The sequence below is a fragment of the Pediculus humanus genome, genomic scaffold (assembly GCF_000006295.1).
Source record: "Pediculus humanus corporis 1103172108305 genomic scaffold, whole genome shotgun sequence".
NCBI lineage: Eukaryota > Metazoa > Arthropoda > Insecta > Psocodea > Pediculidae > Pediculus > Pediculus humanus.
In genome coordinates this window covers 1-27879 of record NW_002987874.1, presented here as the reverse complement: position 1 = coordinate 27879, position 27879 = coordinate 1, and the positions used below count along the sequence as shown (strand labels likewise).

Here is a 27879-nt window from a genome sequence, read left to right as displayed (position 1 = left end):
AGTAAAATATTAAACACTTTTTTATATAAATAAGTAACTAATCACATAAAAATTGCATATAAATTTATATGGTTGCTATTATTCTCGTAATACTACTTTTCTTCAATGATGTAAACTCTTAAACTTGGGCTGTAATTTTTTTAATCGTCACATTCTTTTAAATGTTTTACAATTTCTTTTAACAATGCTTCATTACCTGCTGCAACGAGAGTTTTAGAAAACATATCGTAAGGTTCTCCTGTAAAAAATCGAGTATCCAATTAATTTTTTTTTTTTGAAAATAAGATATTTGGTTCTAATAATTCACTTCGAAATAACTTAACCATTTGAACAACATGCACAACCTCCAGCTTCTTGCAAAATTAAAATTCCAGCTGCAATGTCCCAACATTTGAGCCCATCTGTAAAGTACACATCAATCTTTCCGTCTGCCAAATAACAAAGAGTAATAGCAGCCGATCCTAAACTTCTAAAACTATTACAAAAAATGTCTATTCATTAACTCAAAATAACAAAAAAAAAAAGTAATAAATTATATTATTTACCCGAGGACACCAAATTTGGTTAAACTTTTTATTCTTTTCATTGTTCTCTCATGCAAACGGGGTATGGAAGCCAAAGATATTTCATTGCTCACTACAGATTTTTGTAAATCTATAATCATACCAATCATTTTTATTATTTCTTGTATTATTAACTTGTTAAATGTTTGTATATGAAATTAATAAATTATTCACCTTCATTTTTAGTCGAATATATTCTTTTTCCATTATAGTAACTTCCTTCTCCCTTAATGGCAGAATAAAATTGATTTAATATTGGATTATAAACAATACCGATAACAACATTTTTTTTTATTGCCAATGCGACTGAGATTCCAATCAGGGGAATATTTTTAGCATAATTAGTGGTACCATCAATTGGATCAATTATCCATGTCGGTTCATCTGTCAATTTTATTTCTTGTCCAGTCGGCCAAGTTTCTTCTCCTATGATTCTAAAATATTTTAATAATGTTAGAAATATCCGAAGCTTAAGAAAAAAAAATATATAAATTCAAATTAAATACTTATGACTCGGGTATCTCGTCTTCAAATTATTCGTGAATAATTCTTCCACTTTTTTATCGTACATGGTAACCAAATCAAAAATGGATTCGTTTTTTATTTCTACATTTTTATCATCTTTATAAAAACCTTCCGTTACAATCTGTATTCGAAAAGGAAAATTATTATTATTATTATTATTATTTTACGAAAAAAGTTTTAACGTTTAATTCCTTACTTCTCCCGCTTGAAGAATTATGGTTTTTACAAATTCAAAATATTCTTTAATTTCTTTCGCCGACATTTTTATCACATGACCCAGCAACAAAACCACTTTTCTGCTTAATCTGTGTGTCGATTTGAATCTGATAATAATTATTACGTTATGCGAAAGCCATTTATTTCCACGTTCATATCATATCGCAATATTTATTGCATCGAAATCAATTTTAAATATTGCGGGTTTTTTTTTTTTGATGACGTCATAAATTTCAGTTACTTCTCGTTTAAATATTCATTCGAAATAAAAATTATATTATTTTAGGGAGGACCGCCTGGTGGTAGCGGAAGCATTGGCGGCGTACCTCACGGTGGACCACAATCGGGTCCGCCACCTTCATCTCAAAGTGGTCCCCCCGGGCCCATCGTCGGTCAGTCGGGTCAAGAAAATTTAAATGCACTGCAAAGAACGATTGATTTAATGGAAGAAAAAGGTTTGCAAGAGGATCCAAGGTATTCGCAATTGTTAGTGTTGAGAGCCAAACAGGGAAACATGGATCCTTCCAGAATGGTTTGTAACATCATCATTATTATTATTATTATTATTTAGTGAAAAGATTATTTTCCGGAAAATTAATTTAATTTTTTGTCTCATATAAGGGATTCGGCGGAAATAGTTCGAGCGGAATTAATCAACCCTGTGAAGGTCAAACGAAAAATCATCTCACTCCGAGTCAAATGTTACAACTCAGAGGTCAAATCATGGCATATAGAATGTTGGCTAGGAATCAACCACTGAGTCAACAAGTCGCACTGGCAGTTCAAGGAAAAGTTCCCGCAGGTGGGTATTCCTGATAATAAAACCGCCTACCTCGTAATGGGCTTATGTCGTGTATTAAAGTCGTATATTTTGTCCGAAGGTAACCAACCGAACGCTCCCGGTTTTCCACCGAGTCAACAACCTATGGAGGCTCCACAATCGGCTTCCGTGAGACCTACAGGACAACCAGATTCCGGTTCGTTTTCATGTTTTAAATTTTTTTTAAAACTAAATTTCCCCCCCCCCCTGTTTTTTTTTGTAAACTAAAATTTTTTAATTACCGTTCAACCATTGTATAACAATAGGTGGGAGGAGTGATATTAGTTCTCCCCCACCATCGACAGGACCACCTGGTCAATCGCATCCTCAACCATCTAGACCGCCACCGACGTCAACACCACCGAGCTCATCTTCGAGCTCTAATAAACCACCGGTGACACAGAATTCTATACCTCCAGCTTCATTCAACGGTAGCGCTCTTTTAGTCAATACTTTTTCTCGTTCGGCACGACATTTTTCTTTTTTTTTTTTTTTTTTTTTGTTATTTATTTCGCTTTTCTTTCATGTTTTATTTCGTTGAATTTAAATTTAAATCGTTGTATTCTTTTACTCTCTTTTACTACTTTTTTTTAAAATTAGAATTATCAATCGTCAGAGTTGGAATTTATAAAAGAATTTAAATTTCATTGGAAAATTTTTTTTTTTTTTGTATTTATTTATAAATTAGTAAAATTTTTTTTTTTTTTTATTTGCATCTTGAAGCATGATAATTTTGGGTTTTTTCGTTTTCAGGTATATGTTTAAATCCAGCAAAATGAATGTGTTGTCTTGGCTTTCATTATTGATAATTAGAAATAATAATAATAATTATTGAATTTTTTTTTTTTTGGTAATTTTTATAATTTAGGACCTGGAGGTATCGTTTCACCTCAACACGGATCTCTTCCTCCCACGACCTCCGTGCGACCTGGAACGACGACGGCCGTACCTCAACCCGGTCAAACGCCGGCCAAACAAAATCGAGTCACTGCAATACCTAAACCCACGGGATTAGATCCTCTCACAATTCTTCAAGAAAGAGAAAACAGGTATAATTGACATTTGAATTACCTGTTGGAATTTTTATCACGTGATATTTCGTGACGATTAACATTTTGCTTTGCATCAACAACTTTGTAGGAAAGCAGCTCGGATCGCAATGAGAATCGACGTACTTAACAATTTACCAACTTCGATGGCGGAAGATTTAAAACTTCGAGCCGAAATCGAATTGAGATCGTTGAGACTTTTAAATTTTCAAAGGCAGTTAAAAAGCGAAGTTAGTAAAATTTTTTTTTTTCAAAAAATTTAAACAAATTTGTTTGTAAATTTATTTTTAATTTATTTTTATCATTTTAGATTATAGCTTGTACGCGTCGCGATACCACGTTAGAAACGGCCGTCAATGTAAAAGCATACAAACGAACCAAACGTCAAGGTTTGAGAGAAGCAAGAGCAACTGAAAAACTTGAAAAACAGCAAAAATTAGAAGCGGAACGGAAACGACGTCAAAAACATCAGGTAATAATAAACGGATAACCGTTATTCGATTGAGAACGTTTTCATAAAAAAAAATTTAAATTTTTTTTTTTTTTAAAAAGGAATATTTGGCTGCCGTGCTGCAACATTCGAAAGATTTCAAAGAGCATCACCGTAATAATTTGGCCAAAGTGGCTAGGTTAAACAAAGCCGTATTGAATTATCATGCGAACGCGGAAAAAGAGCAGAAGAAAGAACAGGAAAGAATCGAAAAAGAACGTATGAGACGTTTAATGGCCGAAGACGAAGAAGGTTACAGGTAGGTTGAGCGAGAGAAAGAGAGAGAAAACAATTTCAAAAGTTTAATTTAGTTATAATGAATGTTTTTCCTTTTTTTTGTTAATAGAAAATTAATCGATCAGAAAAAAGATAAACGTTTGGCTTTTCTTCTCTCTCAAACCGATGAATACATTAGCAATCTTACAGAAATGGTTAAACAACATAAAGCAGAACAAAAAAGAAAACAACACGAAGAGCAGAAGAAGAAAAAAGTAATGAGTTTTTCATTTTTATATTTCGTACTTGCACGAATGGCGATTTGAAATTTAAATTTTTTTTTAGAAAAAAAGACGAAAGAAAGTGGAAGGAGAAGATGGGATGGACGTTGACGAATCGTCTCAGAATACGGATCTTCACGTGACGGTCGTGGAAACAGCCACGGGTAAAACATTGTCCGGAGACGAAGCGCCACTCGCGAGCGAAGTCGAATCGTGGTTGGACAGTCATCCGGGATGGGAACTGGTTTGTGAATTTCATTTGTTGGAATTAAATTTAAAAGAGAAAAAATATGTATAAAAAATGATTTGATGTTTTCAGATGGAAGAAGATACGGAGGATGACGATGACGAAAACGACGACGAAGACGAAGAAGACACGTCGAAACAAAATAGTTCTTCCAAACAAAACGATGATGTCGATGCCAAAGCCGTTATTAACAAAGCCAAAGTCGAAGACGACGAGTACAAAACGGATGAACAAACGTACTACAGCATTGCTCACACTATCAATGAGGTTGTCGTTGAACAAGCGTCCATTATGGTCAATGGTAAACTCAAAGAATACCAGATAAAAGGTTTAGAATGGCTCGTGTCGCTTTTTAATAATAATTTAAATGGGATTTTGGCGGACGAAATGGGTTTGGGAAAAACAATACAAACGATCGGTTTGCTCACGTATTTGATGGAAAAGAAAAGAGTTATGGGACCCTTTTTGATAATCGTTCCTTTATCGTAAGTTTTTTTTTTTTTTCGTGAGAGAGAGTGAGAGAGAGTAACTATTAATTCGTTGTCTTTTTTTTTATTTTAGAACATTGTCGAATTGGGTTTTGGAATTTGAAAAATGGGCGCCATCGGTCGTCGTCGTCGCATATAAAGGAAGTCCTCATTTGCGTCGATCCATTCAAAATCAAATGAGATCGACAAAGTTCAACGTTTTGTTAACGACGTACGAATACGTCATAAAAGACAAAGGAGTGTTGGCAAAGGTAACTTACTCATGAAGGCATTGAAATAATTTATTAATTTCTTTGTCTCTTTCTGTCTCTCTCTCTCTCTCTCTGTCTCTCTGTCCCTTTCTGTCTCTTTCTGTCTCTCTCTGTCTCTCTCTGTCTCTCTCTCTCTCTCTTTCTCTCTCTTCCTCTCTCTGTCTCTGTCTCTCTCTGTCTCTTTCTGTCTCTCTCTGTCTCTCTGTCCCTTTCTGTCTCTCTCTCATTAAAAATTTTTTTATAATTTTAGCTCCATTGGAGATTCATGATCATCGACGAAGGGCACAGAATGAAAAATCATCATTGTAAATTGACTCAAGTACTCAACACTCATTACATAGCTCCTCACAGGTTGTTACTAACGGGTACTCCTCTTCAAAACAAACTTCCGGAATTATGGGCTTTATTGAACTTTTTACTTCCCTCCATTTTCAAATCCGTGAGCACTTTTGAACAATGGTTTAACGCTCCATTTGCAACGACCGGAGAAAAAGTAAACGATTCGAATTTTTTTGATTTTTTTGGTTTTTTTTCTTGTTAAAAGGAACGAATAAAAGAACTGTTACGGTTTTTGTTTGTACAATTCAGGTAGAATTAAACGAAGAAGAAACGATTTTGATAATTCGTCGTTTGCACAAAGTTTTAAGACCGTTTTTATTGAGAAGATTGAAAAAAGAAGTCGAGTCGCAGCTACCCGACAAAGTAGAATACATAATTAAATGTGATATGTCGGGACTTCAAAGAGTTCTTTACAGGTACTCCAGTTTTCCAGTTGGTTAATTTAACGATCGGTGAGTGAATGACTCGGGAGAATTGAATTTGCTTTCCCCTTTTTTTTTTTTCAGGCACATGCAAAGCAAAGGAGTCCTTCTCACGGACGGTTCGGAAAAAGGAAACAAAGGAAAAGGCGGAGCGAAAGCTTTGATGAACACGATTGTTCAGTTGAGAAAACTTTGCAATCATCCATTCATGTTTCAACAAATAGAAGAAAAATATTGTGATCACGTGGGTGCGGCTGCCGGAGTTATTTCCGGGTATGAACGAGATCGAGATCTCGTCTCGATTTCTTATTTTTTATTGTGGTAATAAGAGAGTATTGATTGATGTTTGTTTGTTTGTTTGTTTGTTTGTTCGCAGACCTGATTTGTATAGAGCTTCCGGTAAATTTGAATTGTTGGATAGAATTTTACCCAAGTTGAAAGCGACCAATCACAGAGTTTTACTTTTTTGCCAAATGACTCAACTCATGACAATAATGGAAGATTATTTGAGTAAGTTTTTAACATTTTTTTTCTTCCCAAATCCGTTATAAACGTTGGGTTTATTATTATTATTATTATTATTTATTGATTTGAAGCTTGGAGAAATTTTAATTATCTTCGTTTGGACGGTACGACGAAATCGGAGGATCGTGGAGAACTTTTGAGAAAATTCAATAGTAAAGATTCCGAATATTTTTTATTTTTGCTCAGTACGAGAGCCGGAGGACTCGGTCTTAATCTTCAAGCAGCCGACACCGTAATAATATTCGATTCTGATTGGAATCCTCATCAGGTGATCAATCATTGTTTCGTCTGCTTCTTCTTCTCCTTCTTAGAAAGATTCATTATGTATTTATAATTATTATTTAGGATTTGCAAGCTCAAGACAGAGCTCATCGTATCGGACAACAAAACGAGGTACGCGTTTTGAGACTGATGACGGTGAATTCGGTCGAAGAAAGAATATTGGCTGCTGCCAGGTACAAGCTCAACATGGATGAAAAAGTCATACAAGCGGGAATGTTCGATCAAAAATCGACGGGTAGCGAACGACAACAATTTCTACAAACGATTCTTCATCAGGACGATGCGGACGACGAGGAAGAAAACGAAGTACCCGATGACGAAACGGTCAATCAAATGATTGCTAGGAACGAAGTCGAATTCGATTTGTTTCAAAAGATGGATTTGGAAAGGAGACGAGAGGATGCCAAATTGGGAACGGCGAGGAAAAGCAGGCTCATTGAAGAATCCGAACTTCCTGATTGGCTGGTTCGTTTTGTTTTCTATTTCTTTTTTTCTTTTTTTTTCCCCCCCCCCTTCGAATAAGTTAATTTTTACATGGTTTGTCTTTTGTTTGGGTCTTCATATCAGGTGAAAGAAGATGACGAAGTTGACGTTTTAGCTTACGAAGAAGAAGAAGAGAAAATATTGGAAAGAGGTTCGAGAAAAAGGAAAGAAGTCGATTACACGGATAGTCTAACGGAAAAAGAATGGCTCAAGGTAATCATTATTATTATTAGTATTATAAAGAGTAAAAAGAATTAAATTAACGAATGATTTTGGGAAATCGAAAAAACAGGCAATCGACGAAGAGGGCGCTTTCGACGACGACGAAGACGAAGAAGAAGAAGAAAAAAAATCAAAAAAGAAAAGAGGTAAAAGAAAACGAAGAGGAGAAGATGACGACGATGACGTCATACCGTCATCCTCTTCGAAAAAGCGTAAAAATCTTTCTCACATTGATTCGAAAATGAAAAAACAAATGAAAAGTTTAATGAACATCGTCGTCAAATACGCCGACAGGTAATCAATCAATCATTGACCTAATGACCTCTCCCTCTCCCTCTCTCTCTCTCTCTCTCTCTCTCTCTCACGTGTTTAACTTTTGGTTTTTTTGTTGGTTTTAGCGATGGAAGAATTCTCAGCGAACCTTTCATGAAATTACCATCTAAAAATAAATTACCGGATTATTACGACATAATAAAAAAACCTTTGGATATAAAGAAAATATTTAACAGGATAGAAGATGGAAAAGTAAGCTGGGGGGTGGGGGTGGGAAGGGGGAATGGAAAGAAAGGGGGGAAAAGTTTCATTCTGACTCTTGTCGTTGTTGTTTCAGTATTCGGATTTTGACGATTTGGAAAAGGATTTCACTCAAATGTGTAAAAATGCTCAAATATACAACGAAGAAGCTTCTCTCATACACGAAGATTCGATCGTACTTCAATCCGTGTTTACGAACGCGAGACAAAGATTGGAACAGGATGCGGAAACGGATGAGGATAAAGGTGATGATGAAAGAATCGCTTAAAAAAGGTTTTTGTTCGTCGAATTTTATTTATTTTGGATTTTTTTAAATTTTCAGACGGAGGAGACGAGGATGGAAATTCCGAATCGGAATCCGTTAGAATGAAAATAAAAATAAAAAGTGGAAAAGGAGGAAGAGGAGGAGAGGGAAGAGGAAGCACGAGAAGGAGGAAAACTCAACCAAAGTACACGAATAGCGATGACGAAGATGAAGATGATTGATTGGAAAGAGGAAAGAAGAAGAAGAAGGAGGAGGAGGAGGAGGAGGAGGAGGAAAAAGAAGAAACAAAAAGGAAAAGAAAGGGAAAAGGAAGAAGAAAATAGAAAAATTTTTTTCGGTCGAAATGATTTTCGCAGCGTACTATGCTTGGGAAATTCGAGTTTTTCTTTTCGTTTTTTCGTTTTTTTTTCTTTTGGTTTTTCGTGTAAAACGGAAATGACGTCGTCGTTTGCGCGGGGGGGGGGGTAGAGGGTAAAGGAGAAAAAAATGAATTAGGTTAAGAGAAATAATAATATAAAAAAATGCTATTTTTTTTTATTTATTTATTTTAATTTCGTGACTCGATGATTGATTTTAGATAATTTTATTATTATTATTATCACTGTCGATATTGTCATCAATATCATTATTATTATTATTATTAATGTTAGTCAAAGTATAAGAAAAACTAAAATAAGTATAAAATGTAATTCAATAATAATAAGTCAAATTTTATTTTATTTTTTATGAAAACGCGTTTCGAGTTAAAACAAAATATTATTATTATTATTAAACTTATTGTGATCGTGCGGGAAAAAAAAATTGATTTGAACGCCCTTTTGTTCTTGTATGATTTTATCGTTTTAAGTTTTATTGTAAATTTATTCTCTCCCCCCCCCCCCCCCAATGAAATAATGTAAACTTTTTTTTTTCAATTTATTTATTTATTTTAATTTTATTGCATAAAATTACATGTTGAATAATTATGGGGAAAAAAAAGACATAAAAAAATTTAATTTTAATAAAAATATAATTTATTATTGTGAATTATAATTTTTCTTTTTTTTTTTCATCCTTAATGTACATCCTTATACACAGTAAACAAATTTCAATTTTTTTACCTAAAAAACATCGAAAATTTTGGCCAAAAGTATCAGAAAAACATAATACCCAAGGAGGTATAGAAAAAAATAAAATTCAAACAATGGATTCCCGCTTAAAATAAAATGTGTGCCAGGTAAAATATACAAGGTCGTCCTACTTAGCGTAAACAGTAAACAAGGTCGACCTTGGTTGAAAAATCGTGACCATGAAAATTTTCACAAAATTGAAATTTAAAACTAATGGCCTTGGATTCAAGGTCGACCTACTTTAGAATAAATCGTAAACGTTGGATTTTCGCGGTCATTTTTAACTTAATTTTTAATCGAAAATTTTTTTCCGATGTATCCGTAAAACATAATATTCAAGGAGGTTTAATAAAAAATAAAATGGAACAGTGAATTTTCGCTTAAAATCAGGAGTACAAAATAAAAAACAAATAATTAATAATAAAAAAAATAATTATATTACAATAAATTAGACTAAATTACAAAACTTTTGATACATACATAACTTCTTATAACTAAATCACTAAATAAAATTATTAAAAATTAATTTAATAAGTTGACATGATGTAAACGCATGTCAACTTATTCAATTTTAATTATTATTATTATTATGGTCACTCTTAAACACGACAAGGCTCTTATTTGTCGGGGTTTTTAAGTATTTATCCCAGGTTTCTACCCGATTCTTTAGGGACAAATACTCGAATTTCGGTGGTGCTATTTATAATATTTTCCGAAGAATGTGGGCCGTCCCACACAGTGCGACTTCCTGGATGGTTTCTTCCTTTAGGTTCTTTAAAATCTTCTTTAAATTTCCTTTCATTGAATTCTCAACAAATGGGGGAGAAAATGTCGGCCATTTTTTTTTTTTTAATTTTATTTATATAAAAAAAATTCGTATCGAAAATATATATAAATATTTATTTAATAAAATTTGTTTAAACGGTTAAATTATTCTCTCTCTTTCTCTCTCTCTCTCTCTCTCTCTCTCTCTCTCTCTCTCTCTCTCTAAAATATACTAAAAATAATTTAGAAAAAAAAAAATCACTTTGAAATTGGAAAACGAAAAACCGTTAAAAATCATTAATTAAATTAAGTTTTTTTATTTATTTTTTTTTTTTTTTTGGCAGTTGGCAATTCGACCAAGGAATCCTCGTATCGTAAAAAATTTTTTTTTTTTAGTTTTTATTATTTAATCGTTGCGAAAGGAAACGTACAATTTTTTTTACAAAAAAAAATCGTTTCAAATGAATTTTTGAAAAAAAAAAAAAAAAAAATGGGTAACGCGAATAAAAAAATTGAAAAAATTAATAATGATGGTGACGTAATAAAAAATAATGATGACGTAACCAAATCTCAAGATCGTTTGAGTTCCGAATCGGATGAGGAGGATGAAAGTGAAAATAGCGAACTGGAAATTATTGATGACGAAACGGATGAAGGAAATGAGTCCTTAGGGAGATTTCGTCGAGATGTTAAATATCCTCCCAATTCCAGGTTTGTTTCTTTTTTTTTTATTACCCCTTCCCTCCCCCTTCTCCCTTTTAATAAAAATTATTATTATTATTTTCACTCATAATCGCGAAGACAATTCGTCTTAATGTTTGCCGGATTGTTTTTCAACATTTATTCCAGGTTTCTATACGATTCCTAAGGAATAAATGCTTGAATATAAGTGATGCTGCATGCCTGACGAATAGGTTTTATAACCTATGACATGACAACAATTCTTGTAAGTCTCACTAAGACCATCTTATTCGATGGAAAAGAGTTATCTCCTGTACTCCTGGGCTCCAGTGACTGACATCTCTGGAATAATAACCAGGAACAGGAGAAGTGAGATAAGTGGCTCAGTGTCAACAATAGAACAAGATCTGCCTTTTGGTCTTTATCTTGTTCTCATTTTGCTTTATTACAATCATGAATAAGTTATCATATAAATTTTTCCTCAGAACTATTTCAATACTTAATTTTCCCACTATTTTCCCTCATGCATTCCATCTTTAATGCATGCACAGTACACAAATTACAATTTTGTACCTAAAAAACTTAAGTAATCTAATGTTACTAATATATAGTATAATATAATAGTAATAATTAATAATATTATAGTAATATATTAAGTAATTAAGGCAGTTGAATTTTTCTTATCTTAACTGAAATTTTACACTAAAAATATGGTAAAATACGCCAAGATGTATCAGGCAAACATAAGAAAATGGTGGTTGTAAAATAACATACAATCTATGTTTACACTTATAATCAGGAGTACAAATAAAAAACAAATAATGTAAAAAATTAATTATATTACAATAAAGTAGACTAAATAATAAAACTTTTGATGTATATAACTTATAACTAAATTATTAAATAAAACTATGGAAATCAATGAAATAAGTTGACATGACGTAACTGCATGTCAACTCATGTAATTAATTTTAACCGTTGTTATTATTATTATTATTATTATTATTATTATTATTATTATTATTATTAATATTATTATTATTATTATTATTGTTATTATTATTATTATTATTATTGTCACCTTTAAGCACGACAAGATTTTTATTTGTCGACATTTATTCCAAGTCTCTCTACCCGATTCCTTAGGGAATAAATGCTCGAATTTCGGTGGTGCTATTTATAATATTTTCCGAAGAATGTGGGCCGTTCCACATAGTGCGATTTCCTGGATGGTTTCTTTTTTTAAATTTCCTTTTATTGAATGTGGTGGCATGGCTCCCAGTGCTGCTCCCACGATGACCGGAATAGTTTCTGTTTTGACTCCCCACATCCTGGGTATATCAACTTTTTGCTCGCTTCTTTGGCTGTGGTATTTTTTTCTGCCGGCACGGATACTTCAATCAGGTTACACCATTTTTCCACATGATGCTTCTCAGGATGATATCCGGTTTGTTGGCTGGCACAGTTCTGTCGGTGTGAATTTGTTGATCATACAGAACTGTGCATGAACCTACTGTTGTAACCGGGCTTGGATTGTGGTTGTACCACTCCTTGGATTATCCATCACATATTCTACAAGTCCTTTTGATGGGATTCTATATATTTTCCCATTCCAATTATGGCATTCTGGTATGCCGCTTATTATTATTATTATTATTATTATTATAATGACGACAATTCGTCCTGATGTTTGTCGGAGCTTTTTCAACATATATTCCAGGTTTCTACCCTTCTACCTTTCTGATGTATCAGAAAAACATAAGACCCCAAGAGGTATAAAGTAAAATAAAATAAAAAATGAATAAAAATAAAATAAAATGCAACATTGGGTTCCCGCTTAAAATAAAATGTGTGCCAGGTAAAATATACAAGGTCGTCCTACTTAGCGTAAACAGTAAACAAGGTCGACCTTGGTTGAAAAATCGTGACCATGAAAATTTTCACAAAATTGAAATTTAAAACTAATGGCCTTGGATTCAAGGTCGACCTACTTTAGAATAAATCGTAAACGTTGGATTTTCGCGGTCATTTTTAACTTGATTTTTAATCGAACATTTTTTTTCCGATGTATCCGTAAAACATAAGATCCGAGGAGGTTTTTTAATAAAAAATAAAATGGAACAGTGAATTTTCCCTTAAAATCAGGAGTACAAAATAAAAAACAAATATTTAATATTAAAAAAAATAATTATATTACAATAAATTAGGCTAAATTACAAAACTTTTGATACATACATAACTTCTTATAACTAAATCACTAAATAAAATTATTAAAAATTAATTTAATAAGTTGACATGATGTAAACGCATGTCAACTTAATCAATTTTAATTATTATTATTATGGTCACTTTTAAACACGACAAGGCTCTTATTTGTCGGGGTTTTTAAGTATTTATCCCAGGTTTCTACCCGATTCCTTAGGGACAAATACTCGAATTTCGGTGGTGCTATTTATAATATTTTCCGAAGAATGTGGGCCGTCCCACATAGTGCGATTTCCTGGATGGTTTCTTCTTTTAGGTTCTTCAAAATCTTCTTTAAATTTCCTTTTATTGAATGTGGCATGGCTCCCAGTGATGCTCCCACGATGACCGGAATCGTTTCTGTTTTTGTTCCCCACATCCTGGTTATCTCAATTTCCAAATTTCTATATTTCAGCCTTTTGTCTGCTTCTTTGGCTGTGGTGTTTTTTTCTGCCGGCACGGATACCTCAATTAATTTACACCATTTTTTCGCATTATGCTTCTGAGGATGATATCCGGTTTGTTGGCTGACACAGTTCTGTCAGTGTGGATTTGTTGATCATACAGAGCTGTGCATGGGCCTACTGTCGTAACCGGGCTTGGAATGTGGTTGTACCACTCTTTGGGCAATCCATCCATTCCATATTCCCGGCATATACTCCAATGGAGATATTGACATATTTTATTGTGCCTTTCTAAGTATTCATGTTTTGCCAGTAACGGACAACCGGAAATTAAATGGTCGATGGTTTCCGATCGTGATTGGCAAATTCGGCCAAATTCGGCAGAATGACTTTCTCATAGTTATGGGTCCGCAATGCCTGATCTTGAGCCGCTGTAATAAACGCTTCCGTTTCAATTTTAAGTTTTCCACGCCGTAGCCAATTGTGCGTGCTCTTCTTATTAATATCTTCGGCATTTATTCTTTTTAGGTATTGCCCATGCAACTTTTTCTGTTCCCATTTGCCTTTTAATTTCTTCTGAGATTGGGCTTTGCTATCATAAGTTGCAAGTTGCCCTTCTTCCATTATCTCATTTTCTTTATTTTCTTTGATGATTTGTTTTGCCCTTTTCAGTACTCCTTTTTTTGTAATTTTTTCTTCTGCATGTATAACTTGGGCTAAGATAGGGTCCTCTTGATGGGATTCTATGTATTTTCCCATTCCAATAATGGCATTCTGGTATGCCGCTTCTATTTGTCGTAATCCTCTTACTCCATCTTTCCTGCTGACGTACAATCTATCCACATCAGCTTTTGGATGTAACGCACCTTTCATAGTTAATATTTTCCTTGTTCTTCGGTCCAGGTTCGTGATTTCTTCTTTTGTCCAGTCGACGAGGCCAAAACTATATTCTATTACTGGAACTGCTAATGTGCCGCTTGGCGTTTAACTTATTTCTTCCATTCAGTTCCGACTGTAATATAAAGCTCAATCTTTTATTATTATTATTATTATCGTAACAAAACCTTGAATAAATTCGTTGTAGGTTTTAATTTTGTATAAATTAATTGTAGGTTTTTTTTAAAAAAAAAAAAAAAACAAGTTTGTAATAATTAAAAAATGAAAAAAAAAATTTTTTTTTTTTTTGGATTAATTTTTTGCAAGATGATGTAAAATTTTTTCACTGTTTGTTTGTTTGTTTGTTTATACACTTATGCAACAATTTTCGATTTATGGAGAGTCGTTTAATTTTTTTTTTCCTCCCGTGTTATTTTTAGAGTTATTTTCGAGAGTGCCAGAATAGAAAAAAAAAAAAAAAATCTGGCGAGATATTATAAACGCCCACGCATAATTTTTTTTTTTTTTCGATTTGGATTTCAGACGCCATTTTTCTATCCATATTTTTTTACTTTCAAAAAAATTTTTTTATATAAAACGATTATAAATTTTAACCGAGACGATTTTTTTTTTTTTTTTTTTTTTTAGCATTAGTAAAAAAGAAAAAATTTTCATTCATTCATTCATTCATTATTTAGTGTCATCGAACTTTTTTTTTTTTAGATGTTCTTCAAATTCAAAAAATTCAACCGTTTCTAAAAGATCAAAATGGTTTCCGCCCAATTACAGATTTAATTTATTTAAAGGAAATCCGGTTTTCGGTTTTAGAATGCAACTTTATTGTCGTACTGGATATTTATTAGCCATTTTTCCAGATAAAAAAGTTCGCGGAACCGACGAAGATACAAATCCTAACGGTCGGCATTAAAAAATTTTTCTTTTTTTTTCCCCTCTGTTATCATCATTATTATCATTATCATTATTATTATTATTATTGTTATAGCTCTTGTGGAATTGAGTTCGGAAAATTTTGGAGAAGTTAAAATAAAAGGTCTACAATCGAATCTTTATTTGGCAATGAACAAAAAAGGAAGATTGTATGGAGAAGTGAGTTTTTTTAATAAAATTCAAAAAGGGGGAAAAAAAAACAATTTTCAATGTCGCTTTTCATCCCACACTCAAATGATAATGATAATGATAATGATGATGATGATGATGATGATTTTTTAGGTAAATGGTAAAAACGATGCGACCGTTTTCGTAGAATTAGTGTACGGACAATATAATTTATATTTATCGAAAAAATGGGCTCATTTGGGATGGTACGTTGGTATAAAAAAATCAGGAAAAGGAAAACCGGGACCACAAACAAAATACGGACAAAAAGCTATACAATTTTTACCTAGAAGAAAAAAATATTGGTAAATGTAATGATAATAATATGTTGTGTCGAGTAAGTCGGTCATATTTTTTTTTTTTTATTAACACGTAAGCTAAACATAAAGAAAATTTGTCGGTTTTTTTTTTCATTCCACAATTGCATTTAGATTTTTTTTCCCCTATCTCCCTTTCCTCTCTCTCTCTCTCTCTCTCTAAATAAAAATTATAATTTCCGTTTACCGTTTTCCCCTCTCCCCTCCCCCTCCTACTCATTTAGAAAAAATCTTTTTTTTTACAAAAAAAATAAAATCTTTTTTAACTTTTAAAATTTTTTTTTTATTAAAAAAATGCAGAATGCATCACACAAAATTTTTGCATAAAAAAAAAACTAATAATAATAATAATAATATTTTTAATCACGTGGTGTACGCGAAAAAAAATTTAAAAAAAAAAATGTACTTAAAATTAAATAACAAAAAAAAAAAAAAAAAAAAAAAAAATTTATAAATATAAATAATTTTTTATATAAATAAAGCGTTTTTATTTATTTATTAAATTTAATTATTTATGTGTCTTTTTAATAACTTTTTAAATTCAATTTATTAAATATTCTAAACTTAATAATACATATCGATAAATAAATATATTTTTTATGTATTTAAATTAATTACATGTAATTTTTATCATATTTGAAAACAAATTTTTTTTATTTATCTGTTTGTTATTGCGGTTGTTGTTGTTAATTTAAAATGTTTGTGAATAAAATATGGCAAGTAATTAATTGTTGTTGTTGCACACACACACACACACATTTACAACATTCACAGCTTTTTTTTTGCAATAAATAGAGAGAGAGAAAAACAATAGTTTCTTTAACGATTCACAACATTGTAATATTTTTTTTAATATATATATAATAAAACGATTTAGCTTAAATATTTGTGCAATTTTTTTTTATACATAAGCTTGACTAGGCATTGAATAAATTTTACAATTAATAGAATAGTACATTATTAATTACCATTGTGATAATAATGATAATAATAAATGAGGGAAAACCTTTTTTTTTTTTTGATTTCGATTTCATTCATTTTCTATCTCCGATTATTTGCTTTTAAAATATATATCGATTTATTTTCGAAGCAAAATAAATAAAAGTTTATACTGTGAAAATAAAGGTGGGAATTGTTATTATTATTATTATTATTATTATTTTGAAGAAAATAATTAAATGAAGCAAATCAGAGAATAGGAAATGAAACACACTTTCATTTTTTTTTCGATCTGGGTGATGTCGATTGAAACACGCTAGAGGCAGACATTAAATTTTCAATGTACTGTCCGAGTACTTGATTTTCAGATCTTAATTTAAGATTTTCTTCTTTAACACTATCGACTCTTTGTGAAAGATCTAGAAAAATATGAACGTGTGTCATGCGAATTTAAAAAATTGTTTTTTTTTTTTTTAAAATGAAATTCCTAAATAATCTTACCATCTAATGTGTTCTGAAGCTCTAAAACTTGTGATATTAATCTAGCTTTTTCTTCTTGTTCATCAGGACTGATGTCTGGATCTAAACCTTTAAAAAAATTCATATCCATTTTTGTTTAATAATAATAATAATAATAAAAGAGAAATGATATTTTAGTCAATGTAAATATAATTTACTATTCGGTCCGGGACTGCTACTTCCATTAGTAAAACTCGATGGTAATGATTCTAAACTCCGCTGCCTGTTCATTGAATGAGTGACATTTGAATTATCACCATTTTCAATTTCGTCTTGAATAACAGCTTGTGGATCATCATCGGCCAAAGGAATATTATTTAAATCATCTTGACTTTTATTAACTGACATTTTATTAAATATTATTGCACTTTCTATTTAATCAATGACTAAAATTATAATTATGACAACTAAGTACTGTCTTTCCGTGAAAAAAAATAACGTGGCACTAATTAATCGTTGACATTGAGGGCAGCACCTGCGCCCGCCAACATCTTCTCCTTTCAACTCTTTTAAAATCTTATTTTGAACAAATTATTTATTAATAACGACGGAATAAAAATCCAATAAATAATTAAATAAATAAATAAAATAACATTTTGATAATTTTCTTATTTATATTGTATTAAAATTTTTATTAAAATGATATAAATTTTTTTTTTTTTTTAAATTACAAAATAAATTCAATTGATTCAAACACTTAATCCTAATAAAAGTTATGTACAAATAAAAGTAAGAAATTTGTTTTAACCTTTTTTTTTATAAACTAATAAAAATTTATACATATTCCACTTGGTACATCTAATTTATGACGTAACACATAATTTTTTTTTAAATATGATTTTACAAAATGAAATAATAAACATTTGCCAACGAAAAAAAAGGTTAGTCGGAAGAATATATATTTAATTAAAAAGTTATTCGTTAACGTTCATTTGCACTTAATAATCCATTTTGTCATTTAGTTCTAAATTTCGCCGCTTTGGCGCTCGCACACCCGGCAAAATTTTATCTGATTCCACGTCGCGCCGTACGCTAACAACTTTTAGACATGAGAGAAAAAAGCGATTCGTGTTTCACGAGAAAAAAACAAAAAAAGTTTTAAAATTACGACCGTTATTTATCGATATTTAACCGGAAGAAAACTTATGTGATCCCTTTTACTTATTTTACCCGTTAATTTTTCCCTTTCGATTATGTCACACGTGCAATTGACGATGAATTCGCAGAGCGAATTATTATCCCTTTCGAGACATTCTTCGAATATTTCTTGAATTTTATTTTCGTCTGCTTTACCGAAATGATGTTCGAATTTCAACGATGATTTCGACAACCTGTCGAAATCCGTTAAGTTGATGCAAACGACGACGCTGAATAAAATGGGAAAACTAAAGAGTCTGAATGATAAAACGGAGTCTTTTAATTTGCTTCCCGGATATGACGTCAGTATTTCGTAAATTTGCCCGAGATTTTCGTTTAATTTTCTCGTGAACGAATTCATTTGATCTAAAAAATACGAAAGGTGAAGTATTGTTTTGATTGATTTTTTTTGCTTGTTCAAATATCTCTGGAAATGTGAATATCCAAATTCCAAAGTTGTTTTGTAATCTTTCGATTTTTCCTCCTCGTTTTTAAATTCGATTTCGACATTTTTAACCGAACTGTACGAATCCAACGAATTTTTGTCGGAAACTTTCAATTCGACCACGACTTCCGCATAATTTTTCAACAGTTGAAATTTGAAAAACCATTTTCCATATTTATTTTTATTGTAATAGAAATGATCGGCGAGAGACCAAACGCAACCGGATTCCTTCGATTGATTTATTAAATTTTCGATTATTTTTTTATCGACCAATGGCGGCTCCGTAATTTCTTCATTTCCGGTTTTGTCTTCTTCTTCTTCCTGTTCTACTTCTTTTGCATTCTCTTTCGTTTCTTCAAACGTCATTGCAACATTTTCATTTTCATTTTTCTTTCTTTCCTCGACTTCATTTTCTTTTGTTTCTTTCGCATTCGAATTCACGACTTCTTTTGATATTTCATTTTTGTCTTCTTCCATTTCCGCATCCTCTTTCTCTTTTTCTTCCCCGTCCACCAAATTCATCATGTCATCTTCTTCATCCGAATATTTAATTTTTTTTTGTGGTTGCTCTATGGTTCTCGAACCATCACCATCATTCATTTCATCAAATTCCTCTCGGAAAATTTTTTTGTTGATATTTCCGTATGCTCCTGGCATTTCCATTACATTTTCTTTTTCTGCAGCTTCACCTACCATTTCCTTATCCTCGTTCCTGTTTTCAGTCGATTCGACGTCTCGATCTTCATAAGCATCTTTTTTACTGTCGTCTTGCGAACTACAAATTATATTTTCAATCGATTCAGGTAAATTTTCCAAATCATTTTCTGATTTTTTTCCTTCTTTACTTCCAAAAACTTCTTCGTCACACTCGTAGCAATGATTACCATCTTTAATTAATTCATCTTTTTCTTCTGCTTTTGTTTCCTCTTGATTTAAAGACGTTTCTTGCGTTAACGTTTTCGATCGATTGACTTCTTCCTCGCAAACCTCATCCATCATTTCAACGTCTTCCAATGTTTTATCTTTCTCCATATTTTCTTCTATTGTAGATTTAAGGCTACCATTCAAAATGTTTTCAACGCGGTCGGGTTCGTCTTTATCTTTTTCTTCTTCGCGTTCAACGAATCCGTTCAGAGTTTCCGAAATCGTTTCCGATTTTTCAACTTCCGTTTGATTTAACCATTCGCTTATATTTTCAGGTAAAATCACGTCTCCTTCGGCTTCATTCATCGGCTCTGAACTCTCGCAAATCGTGCTGTCAATTAACATGGCTAATTCTTTTTCTTTATCTTTGTCTTCTGGTGCTTGGCACTCATCCTCATCAGGACTTTCCTTCGTTGGTGACATTTTATTCTCACATTTTTCACTTAAAATTTTATCATCATCCGGTATTCTACTCGTATTCTCTTCTCCAGAAAATCTTGTTTCTGTTATGTTCTTATTATTTACTAATATTACCTTTTCTATTTTTTTCGTTTCCACAATTCTCGATGCTTCGATTATATTATTACATTGAAAATCTCTACTTATATCCATGGATTCATTCATATTTAATTTTTCAGAACCGCAAGATATGTTAAAAGGATTTAAGACGTCATTTAATGATTTCTCAGGATTGAACAAAGAATTTTCCAAATCAGAACTATCTTGATCTAAATGTTTCATGATCATGTCGAGTGGTATTCTATTTTCCTTACAAGAATCATCTAAACTATTACTCTCGTTATTATCATTTGAGTTGAAAATTTTTGAATTTCTCACATTGAATATTTTGCTGCATCTGGTGATGCTCATTTCGTTATCAAACTCGCTAAAGACTCTTGTTTTTTCATCGTCAAATTTTTTACCATCTTTTCTATTGTCTTTTGATTTAAAACAATGAGTCATACTCATGTCAAATTGAGTGCCATCAAAATATTTTGTTTCGTTAATGCTTATCACTTCGTCTTTTTGACTTTTAGTCTTCGCTTCAATAATAACAGTCATTTCCTTATTTTTTTTTTCCAATATACTTTTGGCAAGTGTTAAACACCCTCCTGTAAATTCCATTTCAGCAGTTGGCGAGTCTGCATTAAAACAAACCGTTCTGGAAAACCTGGGACCGAAACTTTTGTTAGAATTTTCCATACTCATCGGCTCACAACCAACTCCTGCAGTAAAATTACTTAAATGATTATCTTCTATTGAAAATGTATTTTGTCCCAATATTTTACTTTCGATTGTTGAATGACTTGAATGAGCATTCGAAGAATCAGATGATGAAAAATTTTGTTCATATTCTAAAACACACTGGGCTGAAACAGCAGATCCGACAATAAATTCCTTAACAAAATTGGTACCAAAACTGACTCTTCTCGATTTTGTGTTTGTGGTGGTGGTTGTATTATCATCATCAGAAAAATCAGGTAGCACAACATCTTGATTGATTCCATAAAATTTTGATCTGGACATTTTTATTTTCAATTTTTTATTTCAGATTATTTAGCCTAAAAATTAAAATAAATAAAATTAAATTAGGCTTACAAATTTTAACAAGGACAAATCCAGCTACAGTAAATAAAAATCATTATTTTATGAAAAATAACACAATCGTACACAATCAAACGTTTCATTTTAAAGCAAATTTTATTAAAATTATTTATAATGTAAACAAATTATCCGGGTGCATCAAAAACGAATCCCTCCAAAAAAAAAAAAAAATAGCGTCACTCAACAATTTTCAGAAGTTGTAACTGATTCCGGGTAATATTTCAAAAAACATAAAAAAATAAAAATTATATATAAATTATACCTATTCAAAAATTATTTATAAAATATTAACTGATTTTAAAAAATGATTTTACACAAAAAAAATAAACTAAACACATTGATTCATTTCAATAACCGTTAAAAAATTCTGACTACTTAATTTAAAATATCGTGTCATTAGGAAAATTGAAAACACTTGATTTTATTTCCACGTCAATCGTAAAGTAACTGTGATGTACTATCACAAAAGTAAAGTAGTTTTAAATGTCAAACTTTATTTCTCGTTTGTTGAATTTTAATTTATTAAACTAAGGTATGCTTCCAGTCAGGAATTTCAAATTAAATAAGCGTGGTAAAAAATGAATAGCCGTTAATATTTCATTGTACCGATTCGAAAAACCGTTGAATCGTTTAATTTTTTCCATCGAGTTTCCCATTATGGATAATCCGTTTTTGAAAGAAGGTTGGGAAAAGGATTACGAGTTAAGATCAACGTTATCTGAAATAACAAACCGTTTAAAACTATGGGATCAAATCTCATTGATATTTTTAATGTGCAAATCACCGGAATATGCGTTAATTACAATGAAACTCCTTTTCAAAGAAACTTCTCATTCATCTAGAAATAATTTATTTTTTAATTGGCTCATGGAACAAAATATTTTCCAAAATGATTCTTGGAAAATTTTATTCTCTGAATTTTTGACCATAATTCAACATTATCAATCGATTAAATTATTAGGATATGATAAAAATGAAATGAAAAAAAAATTTTTACCCAAGAACAATCTAAAAGCTGATTCTGTCTCGAATATAAGAAAATTATTATATAACATTTGTGAAGATCTCGATAAAGAAGACACTCGCAGATTAATCGAAGCTATGGATTTAAAAAATGAAATCGATTATCATAATGATGATGACGAAAAGGGATTCAAGTATTTGGAATATAAATTTTTACTTTGGAGCAAATATCGAGTGATTAATTTAAATCCAGATGAGAATATTAATTTGGATGCTTTAATAAAAGTTTTAAAATCGATTAATTTTTCAAATTATGTACCCGGCATTGAAATTATAGTCGAGCAAAGTAATATAAACCTGATACGAAATAGTATAGTTATAAAGTCTGATTTTCAACATTCAGAATGTTATCCCATAATTAAAAAAAACAATTTGGGATATTGTGTTATAATTAATGAAAAAGTTTTTACAGATTCAAAATTTGACACAAGGTGGGGAACTGAAAAAGATGTTGAAAGACTAGTCGAAGTTTTTAGCAATTATGGATTTGATATTAGAATACATTACGATTTAACATTTGATGAATTAATAACGACATTAGAATTTTATACAAGAGCTATTGATAAAAATCATTCTGCATTTATTTTAATTATTTTATCACATGGTAGTGAAAATGTTATTTACACGTCAGATTCGCAAGCGGTAGACATGAACACAATCGAAATGGTATTTCAAGCAGAGATTTGTCCCAATTTAATTGGAAAACCTAAAATATTTATTGTGCAATCATGTCAGGGAGAAAAATGGCAAAAAATGTGTATGGAAAATGAAAATGGAAACATTTTGAGAGATGGAATCATTGCATCTAAACAAAAAGAAGAAATTTTTATGGGACCACAAAGAGGGGATTCCCTTATTGCTTGGTCTACGGTTCAAGGTTTTGCCTCATTTAGAGATAAATATAATGGATCATGGTACATACAAGAATTTTGTAATGAATTGTGGAGATTTGGCGATGTGGCTGATTTAGTGGAAATATTCACCAGAGTCAACAATAATTTAAGGAGGAAAGTATATGAAAATCAATTTATGGTTCCGAGTATGTTATTGTCACTGAGAGCAAAAGTAAAATTTCCTCATGTTGAAAAAAATAAACAAAATGCAAAAAGAAAAATATTAGAAAGGATAATATTTGAAAATGTTTTCGAAGAGTTTTTACTAAAAAATGGTGACTTAATTCGATTAAAAAACTTAATTAAGAAATAAATTAAAATTTTTTAACTAAAAATTATTATTTAACGTTTGAAAATATCGTACCTTAAATTATTCCAACACATTTTATCGTAAAGTTTAATTCCCCCCCCCCCCGTTTAAATTTAATACAAAAGTTTTAAAAATTGAGGATCCGATTCGAAAAATTAATTTAAAAGGCGGTGGATTTGTCGTGGTTTTAGATTCTTTTAAAAAGAGCAAAGTACTCAATTGTACGTTTAAGTGTTTTGGATTAAGAAACAAAATGGCGGATTTTGATGCTATATATGAGGAAGAAGAAGAAAATGATGAGCCGATGGATGATCCCTACGTTAAAATGGTACCTGATCCCGTTGTCGTGAGGGGGGCTGGAAACATGACTGTGTGAGTTTAGTTATTATTTCGATAGTGAGCATTTTTTTATTTGAAAAAAATTAAAAAATTTAAGAATGACAAAGGATTTTGTATAGGCAATCAACAATTCATTATTTATGAAATGCAACTTAAATTTTTTTATGAAAAAAAAAAAAAGGTCACTAAAACTATTGCTTACATTTATATTTTTATCATGTAAATTTCTATCTATAATTCAATTGACATTAACTTTTTCCATTTTAAATTTTAATTTAATTGTTTTTATTTTATTTTTAATTGAGAATAACTACCATTTAAATTTTTCTTTTAAAAATTGATTTACTTAAATTTGTCGAAATGAAAATAAAAATTTCTAATCAAGTTTGATTGATTTTGTTTTTTAGATTTGGGTTAAGCAATAGATTCGATTCAGAATTTCCTACTGGTTTAGTATCGAGGGTGGCACCTGAAGAATTTCAAGCTACCATAATGAGAATAAATAGTATTCTTAAAAAAACACTTCCAGTAAATGTTAAATGGTTATTTTGCGGTTGCATTTGCTGTTGTTGTACATTAGGTTGTTCTCTATGGCCTGTTATATGTCTTAGCAAAAGAGTGAGTATTTATTTAAATATATCCTCAATTAAATCCTCATAATAAATTATCGGCCAAAAAATATAAATAATAATAATAATAAATTAATTTTCAATTTGAGCCTATGTAATTTGATATGTGCATGTTAGTTTGTTAGTCATTTAATGAATCACAGAATAATGAGAAACAATGATGATGATGATGATGATGATGATAAATATTACAATTGAAAATTATTTATTTAATTTAAATTTTGTGACACAATATTCGAGTGTTAAATTTAAACCTCCACCATTTTGTTTTTGTTTGTTTGTTTGTTTTCAGACTCAACACTCTTTAGATAAATTATTAGAATGGGAAAATAATCATTTGTATCATAAATTAGGACTTCATTGGAGGTTGGCTAAACAAAGATGCGATTCATCATCAATGATGGAATATGTAAGTTCCTCATGTGATTTTATAAAATGATTTTAAGAAATTTGTAATGTTTTATCGTTTTGGTTTTTTTTTTTTTAAGGTTCTCCTAATTGAATTTATACCTAAATTACCAATTTATCGGCCTGATTAAAAACGAAAAAAAAGAAAGTAAAAAAGAAAAGAAAAGAAAATGAAATAAAAAAAAACAATCGAAGATAAACGAATGGTAAATGAATGGATGAATGGATGAAGAAAGAGAGAGAGAGAGAGAGAGAAGAAAATGGGAAAACGTTGAGATAAAGATGAAGTAGAAGAGGAAGAAGAAGAAGAAAAGAAAAACTATGATTCTATTATGTTGTTGTTATTGTTGTTGTTGTTGATACTATTATTATTATTATTATTATTGTTATACTGTTTTGATGGATGTAAATAATAATCGGGACCGGATGCGGAAGTTGTCATCATTTACGTCATCGTCGTCGTCATCGTCATCGTCATCGTCATCGTTTATTTTTTCTTTGTACAGGGTAAACTTTTTTTTTTTTTTTTTTTTTTTCGTCTAACAATAATAATGATAATGATAATGATAATGATATTGGTGAAACTGATACTGTTAACGAAGAATAAAAGTTAATAATAATAATAATAATAATAATAATGATAAAAAAATGATTCGATTGTGAGAAAGCGCGTTTTTATGCAAACAAAAAAATCATTTAATGTTATAAATCGAAAAGAGGAAAAATAATAATAATAATAATAATAATAATAATAATAATAATAATAATAATAAAATAAAGTTAGACTGAAAACATCAAAAACTGTAGGTGCCTTGAAAAGTTTCTTGGGTTTTGATTTGAATATATTTTTAAGTAGGGATGAAAAATTGTTTTTTTTTTTTTTTTTTTTTTTTGCATGGTTTTTAATATAGAAATAGACGTAGACGATGCATCCATTTATTTACACACACGCGTACACGTGCGTTATTATGCGTTTGTTGTTTGTTTGTTTGCGTTTGTTTGTAACTGTCGATTTAAAAATTTAAACGGGAATTTGTTGTTGTTGTTGTCAGCATTTTCACACACAAAAAAAAATGTCATCGAACTCTTTAAAATAAATATTTCTCATATTCCGGTAATTGTTATGTAAAAGCCAAAAAAATCAATTTTTATTTATTTATTTATTTTTTTCCAAACGTAAATAATATTCGTTTGGATCATAATAAAACAAATAAATAAATTTTTATTACGTAAAAACAAATTACGGTCTCTCCTTTTTGTGACGCATATAAATATATATATTCGTACGCACGTGTAAATGTACGTGTAAATTTTGCAGGGATGCGTCGTCGTCGTCGAATTATAATAATAATAATGATTAAATTGTAGAGTGTGTTAGATTTTATTGCTCGCGTTAAATGTTATGCGTTTTTTTAAAAAGTTTTAAGAAAAAAAATTGTAATTTTTTTTGCAGCTTGTTAGTTACAATCAAACCGTTTTTTAATTTCCCCCTTTTTTACCCCTCCCCCTCCCCCTTTACCTCCTCCCTCCTTGTACCCCCCCCCGTTGAAAATTTGCAGTAGTTTTGTTGTTATACGTGAATTTGCAGTGAAAGTTTATATTAACGGTTTTTTTTTTTTTTTTTCATTTTGGGAAAGTTAATAACTTTGGTTCTAATAATAATAACAATAATAATAATAATTGTAGGGTTGTAAACGGTTTTTTGTTTGTTTGTTTGTTTGTTCGAAAAAATAGATTTTTTAGAATTGTAGGGGTTGTATAATTTAAATAAATCGAATGCCAAAAAAAAAAAAAAAAAAAAAAGTTAGCGACATTTTTTTTTTTTTTTTTTGAAATTTTACGCGCGCGTTTTTTTTTTTTATTAAAATAGTGCAATGCCCTCATTTTGTTTTTAAAAAAAATGAGGGTGTTTGCCGCGTTTTTTTTTTTTTTTTGCGTTACATTAAATGTAAGCGAGAGAGAGAGAAGAAACGTTCGTGAGGGAGAAGAAAATTATCATCGTTATTATTATCATTATTATTATTATTAAATTTTTTTTTTTTTTTTATTTTAGAAGAAAATTTTATTCGGGGCTTTGAACGAATGATTGATTTTCAACCGTATAATAATAATAATAATAATAATAATAATAATAATAATAAATTGTCGCCATTTTTTTCTTTTTTCCATTACGTCATTCGCGATGATGATAATAATAATAAAACAATAAAGATTTTATTGTTCGTGAAATGGTTAATGACGGACGAATGTTTTTTTTTTCATTTTTGATTTTAAATTTTATATTAAAAAAAAAAAAACGTTTCTCCATCCGATTTATTATTATTATTATTATTATTATTATTATTATTATTATTATTATTATTATTATTGTCAGTGTATCTCTCTCTCTCTCTCTCTCTCTCGTAAAATGAGTCTTCCTCAACGTTCAAATGTTGTACATATAAAAAAAAAAATCATACAAAAAATCTTCGTCGTATTTACGTAAAACGAATGATTGATTGATTGATTGTATAAATATTCGATTTTTAATTTATCGTTTGCATTTTTGTGCCTGTTTTTTTTTTTTTTTTTTTTTAAATATATATTTAGAATATTTAGTTACGTTAAACGATAATAATAATAATAATAATAATTAGTTTGCTTTTTTGCAAAATTTTCGTTTGTTTTTTTTTTTTTTAAATGATAATATTATTATTATTGTTGCAAATTTATCATCGTCATTGTAATAATAATTGTTATAGTTATTCACGGCATTGAATATTATTATTATTATTATTATTATTATTATTATTATTATTATTATTATTATTATTACTATTATTAATAATATTGTTACCTACAAATAATAAAGAAAAAGAAAAAACAATACACGAACATTATTATAATATTAATTGATTCACGTGTAAATTATTAGTTTTATTTAAGTAATTATTATTATTATTATTATTTATCGTTGTTGTTTAATTATTATTATTATT

General features: G+C 30.2%; 7 protein-coding genes across 7 annotated transcripts; 4 read left to right on the top strand and 3 right to left on the bottom strand.

The window, feature by feature from the left end:
• Positions 1-140: 140 nt before the first annotated feature.
• On the bottom strand, positions 141-1350 carry Phum_PHUM574580 (Inositol monophosphatase, putative; the record flags this gene model as incomplete). The annotated part of the gene is made up of 6 exons (XM_002432128.1): positions 141-238; positions 324-491; positions 556-654; positions 738-997; positions 1070-1209; positions 1285-1350. 6 exons carry the CDS (start codon positions 1348-1350, stop codon positions 141-143), a joined length of 831 nt encoding a protein of 276 aa, XP_002432173.1.
• Positions 1351-1431: 81 nt separating this feature from the next.
• Phum_PHUM574570 (Homeotic gene regulator, putative) lies at positions 1432-8439 on the top strand (the record flags this gene model as incomplete). The annotated part of the gene is made up of 24 exons (XM_002432127.1): positions 1432-1527; positions 1591-1836; positions 1926-2106; positions 2186-2281; positions 2391-2555; positions 3002-3173; positions 3265-3403; positions 3484-3645; positions 3726-3922; positions 4010-4154; positions 4225-4404; positions 4480-4892; positions 4969-5146; positions 5397-5639; positions 5735-5901; positions 5992-6180; positions 6284-6417; positions 6504-6700; positions 6778-7179; positions 7282-7410; positions 7490-7713; positions 7818-7944; positions 8030-8198; positions 8276-8439. The coding sequence occupies 24 exons, from the start codon at positions 1432-1434 to the stop codon at positions 8437-8439; spliced, it is 4515 nt and encodes a 1504-aa protein (XP_002432172.1).
• A 6234-nt stretch (positions 8440-14673) lies between these two features.
• Positions 14674-15722, top strand: Phum_PHUM574560 (Heparin-binding growth factor 1 precursor, putative; the record flags this gene model as incomplete). Its single annotated transcript, XM_002432126.1, has 4 exons — positions 14674-14702; positions 15021-15214; positions 15301-15404; positions 15528-15722. The coding sequence occupies 4 exons, from the start codon at positions 14674-14676 to the stop codon at positions 15720-15722; spliced, it is 522 nt and encodes a 173-aa protein (XP_002432171.1).
• A 1223-nt stretch (positions 15723-16945) lies between these two features.
• Phum_PHUM574550 (uncharacterized protein) lies at positions 16946-17536 on the bottom strand (the record flags this gene model as incomplete). The annotated part of the gene is made up of 3 exons (XM_002432125.1): positions 16946-17088; positions 17171-17257; positions 17347-17536. 3 exons carry the CDS (start codon positions 17534-17536, stop codon positions 16946-16948), a joined length of 420 nt encoding a protein of 139 aa, XP_002432170.1.
• A 769-nt stretch (positions 17537-18305) lies between these two features.
• Positions 18306-21221, bottom strand: Phum_PHUM574540 (protein NUF1, putative; the record flags this gene model as incomplete). Its single annotated transcript, XM_002432124.1, has 2 exons — positions 18306-19049; positions 19284-21221. 2 exons carry the CDS (start codon positions 21219-21221, stop codon positions 18306-18308), a joined length of 2682 nt encoding a protein of 893 aa, XP_002432169.1.
• A 735-nt stretch (positions 21222-21956) lies between these two features.
• Positions 21957-23528, top strand: Phum_PHUM574530 (caspase-8, putative; the record flags this gene model as incomplete). Its single annotated transcript, XM_002432123.1, has 1 exon — positions 21957-23528. One exon carries the CDS (start codon positions 21957-21959, stop codon positions 23526-23528), a length of 1572 nt encoding a protein of 523 aa, XP_002432168.1.
• Positions 23529-23778: 250 nt separating this feature from the next.
• Positions 23779-25032, top strand: Phum_PHUM574520 (Cysteine-rich hydrophobic domain 2 protein, putative; the record flags this gene model as incomplete). Its single annotated transcript, XM_002432122.1, has 4 exons — positions 23779-23897; positions 24272-24482; positions 24786-24902; positions 24982-25032. 4 exons carry the CDS (start codon positions 23779-23781, stop codon positions 25030-25032), a joined length of 498 nt encoding a protein of 165 aa, XP_002432167.1.
• Between the last annotated feature and the right edge of the window lie 2847 nt (positions 25033-27879).